The sequence below is a fragment of the Haemaphysalis longicornis genome, unplaced genomic scaffold (genome assembly GCF_048455015.1).
Source record: "Haemaphysalis longicornis isolate Haplotype H1 unplaced genomic scaffold, Haemaphysalis longicornis Haplotype H1 scaffold_6, whole genome shotgun sequence".
In the NCBI taxonomy this organism is placed as follows: domain Eukaryota; kingdom Metazoa; phylum Arthropoda; class Arachnida; order Ixodida; family Ixodidae; genus Haemaphysalis; species Haemaphysalis longicornis.
Window position 1 is genome coordinate 24,040,957 of NW_027526407.1, and position 14,095 is coordinate 24,055,051.

Below are 14,095 nucleotides of genomic sequence, written 5' to 3' on the forward strand. Positions count from 1 at the left end.
TCCTCTGCACTTCCGACAACTTTCACGTTGAGCGGAACGTCTTTAATTTGTAAGGACAGCAAGGTAGCAAGGTAGCAAGGTAGCAAGGTCACGTCCTCTTTTATTCCTCTACAATAGTAAAACAAACAGAAATGGATACGCCTAGTACACGGTACTTCGGCAGTGTGTCTGGGCATTTCCCGATCAACTGGCGTTGGAGCGAAAGTTTGGTGGTGGCCTCCTGGCTTCATCTTCGTCCTCTGTCAGGTGTGGCAGCACAGCGGGATCCCGCATCGCTGACTCGTATAAATGCTCCTGCAGCTGCAAGAAAAACAACCCGCCGCCGCTTTAAATTTTATATGAGGAACTTGGTCAGCCACCAGCAGTGCACAGCATGCAGCTTCTAGCGCCACGTGCAAATGCGAAGACTTTTTAAGATTTAATTAACGGCAGCAAAAGTAAATGGCTGCTGCAAATTTTAACAAATGGTAATCGACTCGGAGAATTGTTCAATTCATTGCGAAGCTACCGGAGAATATTTTTATCTCCAGCAGTCACTGCAAACTACGGCTACCATTTCCTATCACCTATTTTACGCGGCCTCTTTCAATTGAGAGATCTCATTCTCCATTAACGGTAGGTTTGAATATAGAGCTACCCAATAGAATTAACCAGACATCCCGCTTGCATGCTTCAGGTCGTCGCCACACGCCTTTTAACCGCTAATTTCTCGCTGAGAACGCCCGATTCCTTGAATGCTGCTTGCGTAGTGATACCCTGAAAGCGGCTGTCAGAATTATCGCTGCTCGTACTTCTATCCTGACGGCTCGCAGATTAGTTTCGACCAAATATTACGAATAAGCTCTAATCAAACAAAAAAGTATTGTCACGTAGCCAAAGACAACGCACCTGCGTTGAAGGAAAAATATGTTTATAGCAGCAACTTGTACTCCCCTAACAACTCAAAGTATTTTCTTAGTTGTTAGGGAAGCGAAGGCAGCGAAGCAGCAGTCAACAAAATGACGTGCGCAGGTGAGTGCCACCGAATCCAATGGCGTGGTGTCTGCTTGGCGGGCATTTATCTTTCGGAGTGATTGTTACTCGAACCATCGAATTAAAACCAGAATAATGGAGATCAAAGAAGAGTATTCTAGCTGGTGACGTCAGAGTGAAACACCCTGCCAATGAAATAACATAACTAAGTAAAGCTGTAGACTGGGCTAGTTGGTAGTTCATAGTGATCAAATGTAGCGCAGCAGAAACACACGGGACGGGACAGGACGGCTCGTCCGTGTGTATTCTTTCTGTCCCTTGTGTTTCTGCTGCGCTACACTTGATCACTACGAAATAAGATAGCCCGTGCGGCATACAAAAGAAATGAACACGACAACCACTTCGGTTGAAGCAGAGATAACACAGCTTGGTGCTGCCGGACGCTAAAAACAAAACACTAAACAAACAGATTGCATAGTTTGTGGCAAGGCCTTAGTTATTCTAGCTGCAACAACTTGCAAACGAGGCTTGTCCCACTCGCGTTCGTTTATTAGAGTAAATCACCGGGGAATTCTACTGTGGGAGATATAATTTAAAACCCTGCGTTTTGGTTTTCCCACTCTAAAAAATGAGCAGGCCAGGAGTGGAGCCGCCATTTGTATATTATAGCGTGAAGCAGAGGGATATATGTTTTATATGTTCCTGTTTGTTTAGGACTTTTTGCTGTACTTCTTTATCCATTTTTATTAAGGTTTAACATTTTCCGTACTTTGCGTGGGCTCGAGGCTAGTGCAACACAAACATGAGTAAAAACCTCCTTAACTTCAGAAACCGATGTCCGAAGTACGTGGGCATAAGCAGAATTCCAACGCGCAGTTCGGATTCTCGCATTCAACAGAAAATATGTAGACTCAAAAATTTACCGTTCTTTATTTATGTCTTTGATCCGCCAAAAGACCTTCTATCGCACACCTCTTTCTGGCACAAATTTCCTGGAGCATGCCGCTGACGGGATCAGCACGTCAAAAGCCAAACTTTTTCACAACGCTTTTCATTCAATGCCAGTCACTCTCAGGAGACTGCGTTAGTAAGAACAGAAAGGTTGGCATTGCAGATTTACTGCCTAATTTGGGCCGAACCAGTAGCAATCACAAAAAATAATCCCCACCCATCCTGATATGAGCAAGATGCACAGGTGCAGAATGAATGTTTTCTGGTTTGAATTGTTACAAATAGTGGAATACAAGTCAACACTTAGAGGTTGAAAGGTATGATTGTATAATTTTATACTTCAAAAGTTCAGATAGGTGCTGCCCTAACTCTAAGAAGCGGGCTAGTGGAGTGGTGCAGAATCGTTTACATCAGCGGATATTGTATTCAATGCGAGGAAATCTTTCAGGCGTCAGCTTTTCTGGTTTTTCGCCTCCTGAAAAACAACAGCTAGTCGGCTCAAATGTGAGGTGGTCACCTTGTGGAGTCACTCAGCTATTACCCTTGCTGCCATTGCTAACCTCTTTCTTACAATTCCTACTCCCATGTTTTATTTCTATACAGCGGCGTTCTTTCTCAAGATGTGCCCATCGGAAGGTGTAAATAAAACTCTTCCGCTCCACAGCCCATATTTGTAGTTTACGTTGGTGTATTATGGATTGTCACCGCTACCATTTTGTAAATAACGGTGTTTTCACATTACATGCAATACAATTTTTTACCTTGCCTGTCACAACATGTTATTACAATTGAAAATCACTTTGTCTACCATCTTGACAGCGTGGATTTGAGGCAATTCTTTAATACCCGTGGTTGCGAAGCAGTAAACTGAGGCGCTGTTTTACAGCAGGAAACTCCGCTGACATCTGGCCGTTCGAAAAACGATTCAATGCTGTGCTGAAGTGTATGGCTACAAAACATGGATAGTTTGAAGCACAGCTGGCCAAAGAAGACCTCTGAAGGTGTATTAGAGTGCTTCCACGCCATCAGAACACTATTCTATGCTGTAAAACAGGTTACCCCAATAACCGTGGCCTTTTGGAAGGCCTGCACGAAAATTAGGTACCCCTGTGCTTGCTAAAGCCTGAAGTCCTTGGGACATGGCAGGTTTTCAGAAATTCTATTCCCGTATTTTTTACATAAAAGCCAGTTAGATATCCAGGTAGCCCTTGCTCGGTTGGTTACTGCAAGTGGATGTAGTACTTAGTTGTGCCCCCAGAGGATGTCCAAGTATTCAAATTGTAGCCGTGTTGCCTGTGTCACCTTGATCGCCTCCGTACACCCAGATCGGTATGATCACGGCAGTTTCGGCATAGCACTGAAGCTATTTAGAGTTCTTCCGCTTCGTTGGTCAGTGTCTGATGTTGCGGAAGGTCTTTAGCCTTTCAAACAATCCTTTTACCTTACCTAACGAATAGTGATCTTTGCGAATTAAATACTACTGCTCGGCTGGTTACGCTAGTGCCTACTACGGTTTGTTTACTTAGACTATCGACAAGCGCTGTAATATTTCAGCCTTTCTTTCTTTCTAAGTGCCTATCGGATGCAGCGGAAGGGTTAGCCTATTTCAACTGTTCAAAGCCACGTTGGGTGAATTACTTCCTGATTTTGCGATGTTGCGAAGGCCGCTGCAGCAAATAGGGCGGCTACGGTGAGTATTTTGTTTAGATTAGAGTTTTCGCCCGTAACTTTACTAAAAATGCGCCTAGAGAGTTGCTTTAACTTGAAAACCATCGGAACAGCCCCGCGATAACTCGAGAATGGCATTCGAGTGGCCACCCTGACGGCGAAGTTAGCTAGATTTGTTCAACTTGCCGTAACACCTACCTCTAAGCGGCCATCTTGCACGCCGAAAAAAACGTTGATATTTATAAAATTCTAGGGGAAAGTACGTTCAAATTTTGTATAGAGGTACTCTAGAACGTTATGATGGAGGAGTGCGAGAAGACTGGAACCTATATGGCAGATCTCCCGACGAAAAGTTTGAAACCTCGCACAGACACCTGGAAACAGGTCCGCCATGATAGCTTCGGGATGCTTCCCTAGCCATCAAGCTTTTTCAAACCGTTCCGTCGCTCTCTCCGCATATAGTCAAATCATATAGTCTGCGGGACACGCCTTGCAAATAATGAGTCGTTACCCGCGATGTCATTTGTCAAATGTCAAATGCGCTACCCGCGATGTCATTTCCTTGAATTATCGCCTACAGGAAATGACTAAGTCTATCTCCCTGTGATGTCATACATTTAACTTTGCTGAAATGAGTCTACCTACCACTACTGTGGCCTCGGCCACCACAAATGTCAGAGTCACCCGTATCTGAACACTCAAGATGCCGCCTTCTGGCGCAGTCTCCAAACTCAAACTTCATTTAGCACCGTTCTACGTACCACTTATCACATCCAATAATCCTACAACTCCAGTCTCATCAGATTCCCTGGATGACGTACCCACGCATGTGGGAATGCCCATACTACCGTATGTCTCTCCGTTACCGTTCACTCAAGTAGCGGGTGTGCAAGCTGACGAGCTGACGGCCTGAAGGTCAAGAACACGTGTCCTGAAGACCGAACAGCAGTGACAGCTTGAGACTTTTCTAATAGAGGAAGGGGCGCATGTCTTTCTTTTTATCTTGTTTTTTCAGCTTCAGCACACGTTTTTACCACTCACATTCCACATCAATTGCAATTGCATCAGTAGGTTATTACGAAAGTGCTGCACTTAAACTCGCTTAGTGGGCCGACTATTTGAACGCCAGTGGGGATTGTTCAGGTGCACAAAAAATTTAAAACAACATTACTTCCCTCTTTAAGCTCACGTTCGTGAGCGAAGGACAAAGGTAAAAATACCAACGAATAAAATATGACTACAATGCCTTCAATTGCACTTGAAAGCTAAACCATAGCTTAGATCTCTAGCTTAGGTGTCTAATAAGACGAACATAAATTATTTATATTTCCAGTAAAACATGTGCAGCAATTTCAAGATCAGCGAACTAAAAGTAAAAGTCTGCGCTTGCTTCTATACGCTCTTCGTGAAGACGGTCCTTCAAAACGGTTAAAAAAGACAACTTGCTGATATCATACACCTAAAATCTGAGTCACCTCTTTGCCGAGTTCTAAAAAGCTTCTATGTATATATATATATATATATATATATATATATATATATATATATATATATATATATATATATATATATATATATATATATATATATATATAGGGATAGCGTCATGGCGAAAGCACCGCACCGGTTATGCGGAGATGTTGGTTCGAGTCCCGCTCCCGGAAAAACGGCGGATTTTTTCTCGACCTATATTTTCGCTTACTTATCAATGTATCAAAGAAACGTGACAAACACCCGTTATTCGGCCCTAATAAATATTTCGGAAAAAAGCCGAATAGCACTGGCAATGACGACTGCAACCTTGATATGTATATTTACGGTGTCACTCGTCCCGTATCTTTCTGTTCTGCTACATGCATTACGAGGCACTGGCTCCAACAGTTCGGAAATGCCAATTGCTAACCCCGACCTCCGACCACGGCGGCCGCTGGGAAGGAAGACGTTCTACGTCTCCCGCGGTGGTCGAGGGGCGGCGCTAGTTGACCGGCCTCAGAGCACTTGTAGATATAAACCCCCCCGGTAAAGTCGAGAGAGAAGCCGCTGCGGGATAGCGTAATGGCGAACGCACCGCACCGGTTATGCGGAGATGTGGGCTCGAGTCCCGCTCCCGGAAAAACGGCGGATTTTTTCTCGACTTATATTTTCGCTTATTTATCAATGTATCAAAGAAACGTGACAAACACACGTCATTCGGCCCTATTAAATATTTCGGAAAAAAGCCGAATAGCACTGGCAATGACGACTGCAACCTTGATATGCATATTTACGGTGTCCCTCGTCCCGTATCTTTCTGTTCTGCTATATATATATATATATTAATGTATATATATATATATATATATATATATATATATATATATTAATTTCAATGGGACTTGCCTTCATTAGAATACAATTACTGATGTTGCTGCCATGGGCAGCACTATCATGTAACTGTACTCTGATTAAGTTAGTTCCATCGCTGCTAAGTGACTAAACATTCTTTGTTATTGTTCTTGCTTTGTATCCACCTCTTTACATATACTATAGATATACAATAATATAAGTGTGCGTGCTTGTAGCGTGTGTGTGTGCGTGTGCGTGTGTCTGTGTGTGTTGCGACAAAAACTTTTTAATGCAGTGTAGGACCACATGAGAAAACGTGTTTTGTGCACTGTATTTTACCTCCTTTTCTTCCAATATTTATCTTCCTGTGGGAGTAAAATGCGTCACAATTAGGATGAGAATGTAAATACCCATATCTTATTATTTACATGTGTCCAGCGGATGCTACTGCTGATTGAGCCCGGCATACGACACGCTGGAAGATAAGACAAAGTGAAAGGGCAAGCACTTACTCTGGCGAAAAAGATGCTCTTGATGGTGTCAATGTCGGCGCGCACGTTTTTAATGCGGCCACTATAGCGGGTGTAGTTCCAGAAGACGAGGCGAGCGAAGGACAGGCCGAAAAGCAGCTTGCCGAGGCTGGCGATGCTGTGCAGGCCAACCAAGGCAAACGCCCAGGAAACCATGTAAAAAGCCAGCACCAAAGCGCACAGCTTTGCCAGCGTGCGCGCCGCCGCCAAGACCTCCTTCCGTTTGTTGCAGGTTGCAAAGCTCTCGAATGCCCGGTCAATCTCCTGAAAAATTGCAGAACAGACGCAGAAAGACCGTCAGGCAAGGCTTTGACATGAGGACTTCCATGATCTGCCTCGCCCCGCTTTTCTCGCATTCACGTTTTTGCCTTTACGCTCAAATTACCTCCACCACCTGCTTTTCTGCTGCACCTAGCATGCGTCTCTCTCTCTCTTCACATTTGTTTTTCGTCCTACGGCCAAAGTTACGTCAGCATACAGACGAGATTTCTTAGAATCAGGGTTCTACGTGCTTCTGCGCGCCTGTTCTTCTCACGCGACATCATGTTCATGGGTAACGCGGCACGCCTTATCAATGAACTTTTCCGTTTCCAAATCATACTATCATTCATTTTGTGAAGTGGGCAGAATGCGCCTCAAAGCTCCGGATTCTTGGGCAATTCCCACAGTTTGTATGTACCACAGTGAAAAGAACAACCAAAAACATTTTGTGCTGCGCTGGCAGCGTGCGGAAACCAAAAACAACCTGAACAGCAAACAAAACGCTTAAAGCATCCGCCTAAGGAATAAAATGCTCTTTCCGACCGTAGACGTTCACCTAGAAATGAATGACGGGAGCCTTGTCCACAATGGAGATGAGTCCGCAAGGAACCCCGTTCAGTTTGTTCGTGCATGAGAGTTACTGTAGCAACATCCATAGCACTTTTTCTTCTGAATGGTTTACTTAGGGCTGTCCCTTTAGTAATTAGCAGTTTTTTCTGACAAAAAGACCGCAAAACTCCAGGGGTGTTACATTATATCCAGAGAGTTACGCACATACAAAATGAAGCCAACAGGCACGGAGGGCCGGTAGTGTTTTCTGCCCCTCTCAAATTGGCTAGCTTGTGCACCAAGATCCTCAAAGGATCAGACAAGACCACAGCATGTCTATAGAATTATGCTGCACAGATTATTCGATGAGTTGCTGTGGTTGTATGCTCCACACCGCTCAGACGCGGGAAGGTATATGCGGGCCAGACCGGCCGTGGTGTCATTGACCTCTTGAGGGAACAACAGCTTTCAATGCAAAACCAACCATGGTGGATGTTCCACCCCATTGCTTCGCCTGTAGAGACAAGCCATGTCAGCCAGCCGCTATTGAATGAAACAGATGTGCTAAGGAGAAGCCAGGAACGAGTCACCGGCGAGCTCATAGACGCCTTTTTATCTGTCAAAATCATGAAAATTGTGTGAGCGAGCCTTCTGTTACGTTTTATGAAATGAGTTTTTTTGTTCAACAGAATGGTGCATTGATTAAAAAATGAAAACAAAAAATACCTACTGATCCGTGTATACCTCGGCAAAGTTGGCGCGGTTCACTAAAACTCACTCACAATTTTTTTTTCGAATTCCACTCACTCAAACTCAGACTCAATGCTGAGCAGCACATCTGCGCTCACTCAAACTCAAACTCACATTGAGCGCAAAACTCAGAACTCATTCGGACTCAGAACTCAAAATGTACTCACAACTCAAAATGTACTCAAACTCAAAATGTAATCAAAACTCAAAATGTACTCAAACTCAAAATGTACTCAAACTCAAAATGTAATCAAAACTCAAAATGTACTCAAACTCAAAATGTACTCAAAATCAATATGGACTCAAAACTCAAAATTTACTCAAAACTCAAAATGTACTCAAACTCAAAGTGTACTCAAACTCAAAATGAACTCAAAACTCAAAATGTACTCAAACTCAAAATGGACTCAAAACTCAAAATGGACTCAAAACTCAAAATGTACTCAAACTCAAAGTGAACTCAAAACTCAAAATGTACTCAAAACTCAAAATGTACTCAAACTCAAAATGTACTCAAACTCAAAGTGAACTCAAAACTCAAAATGTACTCAAAACTCAAAATGTACTCAAACTCAAAATGTACTCAAAACTCAAAATAAACTCAAAACTCAAAATGTACTCAAAACTCAAAATGAACTCGGAACTCAAAATGGGCTGCGCCGTCAAAATGAATTCAGAACTCAAATGGCCTCACAGAGATTGAGACAGTGAGAGAGTGAGAGTGAGAGTGAAAGTGAGTGTGAGAGTGTGAGAGTGTGAGTGTGAGTGTGAGAGTGAGAGTGTGAGTGAGAGTGCGAGTGAGAGTGAGAGTGTGAGTGAGAGTGAGTGTGAGTGAGAGTGTGAGTGAGAGTGAGAGTGAGAGTGTGAGTGTGAGTGTGAACGAGAGTGTGAGTGTGTGACTGAGAGTGGGAGTGAGAGTGAGTGAGTGAGAGTGAGAGTGAGAGTGTGAGTGTGGGTGTGAGTGAGAGTGAGAGTGTGTGTGTGAGTGAGGTGTGAGTTGAGTGTGAGTGTGAGTGAGAGTGAGTGAGAGTGAGAGTGTGAGTGAGAGTGAGAGTGAGAGTGTGAGCTTAAGTAGAGTGAGAGTGAGAGTGTGAGTGAGAGTATGAGTGGGCCTGTGAGTGAGAGTGAGAGTGTGAGTGTGTGAGTGAGAGGAAGAGTAAGAGTGAGAGTGAGAGTGTGAGAGTGAGAGCGTGAGTGAGAGTGAGAGTGTGTGTGAGTGTGAGTGAGAGTGTGAGTAGAGTGAGAGTGAGAGTGAAAGTATGAGTGAGAGTGAGAGTATGAGTGTGCCTGTGAGTGAGAGTGAGAGTGTGAGTGTGACTGTGAGAGTGAGAGTGAGAGCGTGAGTGAGAGTGGAGTGAGAGTGAGAGTGAGAGTATGAGTGTGCCTGTGAATGAGAGTGAGAGTGTGAGTGTGAGAGTGAGAGTGAGAGTGAGAGAGTGAGTGTGAGTGGAGTGAGAGTGAGAGTGAGAGTATGAGTGAGAGTGAGAGTATGAGTATGCCTGTGAGTGAGAGTGAGAGCGAGAGTGTGAGTGTGAGAGTGAGAGTGAGAGCGTGAGTGAGAGTGGAGTGAGAGTGAGAGTGTGAGTGAGAGTGAGAGTATGAGTGTGCCTGTGAGTGAGAGTAAGAGTATGAGTGGGCCTGTGAGTGAGAGTGAGAGTGTGAGTGTGAGTGTGAGTGTGAGAGTGAGAGTGAGAGCGTGACTGGGAGTGGAGTGAGAGTGAGAGTGTGAGTGAGAGTGAGAGTATGAGTGTGCCTGTGAGTGAGAGTGAGAGTGTGAGTGTGAGTGTGAGTGAGAGTAAGAGTGAGAGTGTGAGTGTGAGAGTGAGAGTGAGAGTGAGAGCGTGAGTGAGAGTGAGAGTGAGAGTGTGAGTGTGAGTGAGAGTGTGAGTGTGAGTGTGACTGAGAGTGAGAGTGAGAGTGTGAGTGAGAGTGTGAGTGAGAGTGAGAGTGTGTACATTTTGCTATATCCTCATAATTATAACCAGAAAGCATTTTTATATTTGTCCCACGTGATCCCCCTCGACGAGACCTTTAATTTGATACCCCACACACCCAAGCAGGGTCATATGGAATTCATACCAGTCAAAATAACCATGGCTCTCATGGCTGTAACCAGGACGCATTATTTAGGTGTCCAACGTGATTCCCCTAACTGGAACCTTCAATTTGACGCCCCACATGCTTCAGCGGCCTCACCTTGAATTTAACCCAATCTATGACTCATAACGACTATCTCATGATTCGAACTACCATGCCTTTTTTTATTTCTACCACGTGATTCCCCTCGTCAAGACCGTAAATTTGGTACCCTACACGCCCTATTGGGGTTACTTCGAATTTTACCCCAATATAAGACTCGCCATGACAATCTAATGGTTATAACCAGGAAGCATTTTTGTATTTCTCCCACGTGATTCCGCTCATCAAGACCATTAATTTGATACTCATCACATCCTAGCGGAATCAATTTGAAATTAAACCAATCAATGACTAACCATGACTATCTCATGATATAGCCCTACCACATTTTTGTCCCACGTGATTTCCTTTATCGGAACCTTCAATTTGATGCCCCGGATACCCAGTGGCATCATTGTGAATTTTAACCTAATTTATGACCCATTTTGACTATGTCATGATAATATCAGGAAGCACGTGACTACCCTCATGCAGACCTTTAATTTGATACACCACACGCCCTAGCGTCATGAACTTGAATTTTAACCGAATCTATGACTTACCATAACTACGTCATGATATATCCATAACTCATTTTCTTCCCGAATGATTCCCCACATCGAGACCTTGAATTTGATTCCCCACATGCCCTCGCAGCGTCATTTTGAATTTTAACCCAATCTATGACTCATTATGACTGCCTGATGACTACAATCAGGAAGCATTTTTTTATTTACCCCGCTTGATTCCGTTAATCCGGACCTTTCATTTGATACCTTACACGCCTTAGCCTCATCAGTTTTACTTTTCACCTAATCTAAGTGGTCATTATTCTGTCTTAAGGGGCGCTCCCAGTCAATTCAGCTAATTCATTTGAAACAGCAGAAAGGACAGCCCCCGCCCCCATTTCCCCCCGGCTCTCACCTCTTCCTTTGTCACCCCTAGTATATCAAGCTGTTAACAGTAGCAGGCGAACAACCAGCACGCCAGCGCCGCCACCACCATTTCCCACGCTCTTAGTGGACCCGTCAGGAGGAAAAGTTAAGACAACTCTTTTTTATGACCTCACCAGTCAATTATCACTCACGCGCCCAGCCGCGAAAATTAGGTATACAGCAAGTGCTTATGGCCATGAAAATTCAACAAGAAACTAAAAAAAAATGAGACACCTCCTCCCTCCCAACCGATCATGCAGATCGCGATTGGTGCCGTACCCGCAGGTAACCTGAATTCCGAGCCCACAGTGACGCATGAAACTCAACAGCCAACCATAGCTGCCTACAAGGCTACTCATATGTACTCAAACTCAAAATGGACTCAAAACTCCTATGTACTCAGAACTCAAAATGCACTCAAAACTCAATATGTCATCAAACTCAAAATGTACTCAAACTCAAAATGTACTCAGAACTCAAAATGGACTCAAACTCAAAATGTACTCAGAACTCAAAATGGACTCAAACTCAAAATGGACTCAAACTCAAAATGTATTCAGAACTCAAAATGGACTCAAACTCAAATTGTACTCAGAACTCAAAATGTACTCAAACTCAAGATGGACTCAAACTCAAAATGTACTCAGAACTCAAAATGGATTCAAACTGAAGTGTACTCGAGCTCAAAATGGACTCAAACTCAAAATGCACTCAGAACTCAAAATGGACTCAAACTCAAAATGTACTCAGAACTCAAAATGGACTCAAACTCAAAATGTACTCAGAACTCAAAATGGACTCAGAATTCACTAGGTCTCAGGCGTACTCAAACTCAATCGGACTCAAACTCAGTCGGGATCACTCGGCTCAAACTCACTCAAGCTCAAACTCACCATGCCAGACTAGCCTCGCGCTCACTCAAACTCAAACTCACGCGTGAGTTTGAGTCCAAATGAGTCTGAGTGAGTGGACTCATGAGTGAGTTCGCCGACCTCTGGATTCGTGTGCAAGTGCAATAAATAATGTATATTCATGTTGATTTTTCCAATGAAGCTAGTTGTGAGCTTACGCCCGTCCTGTCCATTTGTACAAGTCGTGACTGTGACGTGCAGTTTTTGCACACCTAAAAAAGCAAACACACCCTTTAAATCCTGTATTGCACTATCCACATGGAAGCCAAAGAAATAGTTCCCGGAGGGTAGCAGTGCAGGAGGAGGGATGCGTCTAAAAAAGCAAAGGTATTTACCGAAAGTCGTGGCTGCAGCATGCTGTAGAAAGGTCAAATCTGTTAACACGCGTACGATATTTACAGCTCAATTTCCAGATAGCCACAGGTGTGACCAGCGACGTAAAGGGAATAACAAAGTATCGAGAGCACAGCAAAACATTACATTTACATAAATACCCCCGAAAGTGGAGGGAAAAATAGCCCCGCCGGTAGCGTTGTGGTTATCGCACCAGACCAGAATTCTGGAGGTTGTGGTTTCGGAGCCCACCTGGGGGCTCCGGGTGGGCTTTTCTTTCTTTCCTTCGCACCACGACCGCGAGGTTCGGGAATCTTATCTCATTTATAAGTTTGGGTCAGCTACACTTGGCATTAATGAAAGTTACGGAAAACTAACGTGCTTATCCCTCGATTAAAATTAGCTGCTTCATAATTTTTATAACTATGTTCATTATTCCTACTCTCGAGTTTGCCATCAGAATTCGCAAAAACTCTCCTAATACAGCAGCTTTATTAGCCTAATGCGGCTCAACAATGCCATTTGTCCTGGGGAAGGAGGCCTCGTTCCCACCACCACTTAAGAATGTTTAACTCTTTGTGATCTATTCATGTTTAACCTTTTGTGACCCTACCTATTTCCTATTCAATTGCTAGCTTCTGTGAAATGCTCTTTTGTGCCCCCTTTCTATTCTCTTCATCCGCGGGGGGCACACCCTTCTTCTCTTCCCCCTGAACCAGTCTCCCCAGCCACTGAATACCTTACTGTATACTCTTCCCTTTCTTTTCAAACCGCGGTTGTCCAGTTTCCCCCATTGTCTGAACTTGCAGCCCGCGCGGCATACGTTGACCCGTCATGGTGCAACCTTGAACGCTGCATTGTTAACACGACACCTTTTTCTCTCTCTCGCTCCCCCCCCCCCCTTTTTTTCTTTTTTTTGTTTGTTTGTTGATGTTGTGACGTAGGCGTAGCCTGACTGTATGCCCACTCTCCATTTCCGAAACATTTTCCGCTCCTTCTTACAGTTTTATGCAAACCTATATAAGAAATGTGTCGAAATGTTTGCGACAGCAAAATCATGTAACTTTACTCTGATGAAGGCAAGTCCCGTTGCCGCTACGTAAGTAAACATTGTTTGTTATTGTTCTTGCTGTGTATCCGACTCTTTACTTATACTATTTCTGCGCGCTTTGTGAGTTTATCTTTCTCTAGTTTTATATATATATATATATACCCCAGAAAGTGGAGGGGAAAAAAGCCCCGCCGTTAGCGTAGTGGTTATCGCACCAGACCCGTATTCTGGAGGTCGTGGGTGCGGATCCCACCTGGGGGGCATTTTTCTTCCACTTTCTTTCTGTCTTTCCAAATTCTTTATCTATTTCAATGACCTAACACATCCTCCCTTTGCTTTCCGAGGTTTCCTTGACTGCCAACCCTTATTCATACATATATACATACATACATACATACATACATATATATATATATATATATATATATATATATATATATATATATATATATATATATATATATATATATATATATATATATATATATATATATCACAAATTTGGCTCAGAATTGACACTTCTAAACCTAATTATTACGAGCAAAAGCAAAGAATGTACACAGTGTTTCGTGTATCTACTGGATGACAGAATTACTGTTTCGCTTGCACTGAACTGCACGCACAGAAGGCCCAGCTGGCATGCCATAGATGGCGAGGCTGAGAAACCGTTTAACTGTCAAA

At 43.6% G+C, this 14,095-nt stretch overlaps 1 protein-coding gene across 1 annotated transcript in view; it reads right to left on the minus strand.

Annotated features, from left to right (window-relative positions):
- The window catches only part of LOC144142309 (uncharacterized), a 91,686-nt gene continuing 77,591 nt past the window's right edge, over nucleotides 1-14,095 (minus strand). Inside the window, 2 exon segments of the mRNA XM_077673711.1 lie at nucleotides 1-300; nucleotides 6,429-6,710. Coding sequence (XP_077529837.1) covers nucleotides 184-300; nucleotides 6,429-6,710 — 399 coding nt within the window. The 3' untranslated portion in view covers nucleotides 1-183.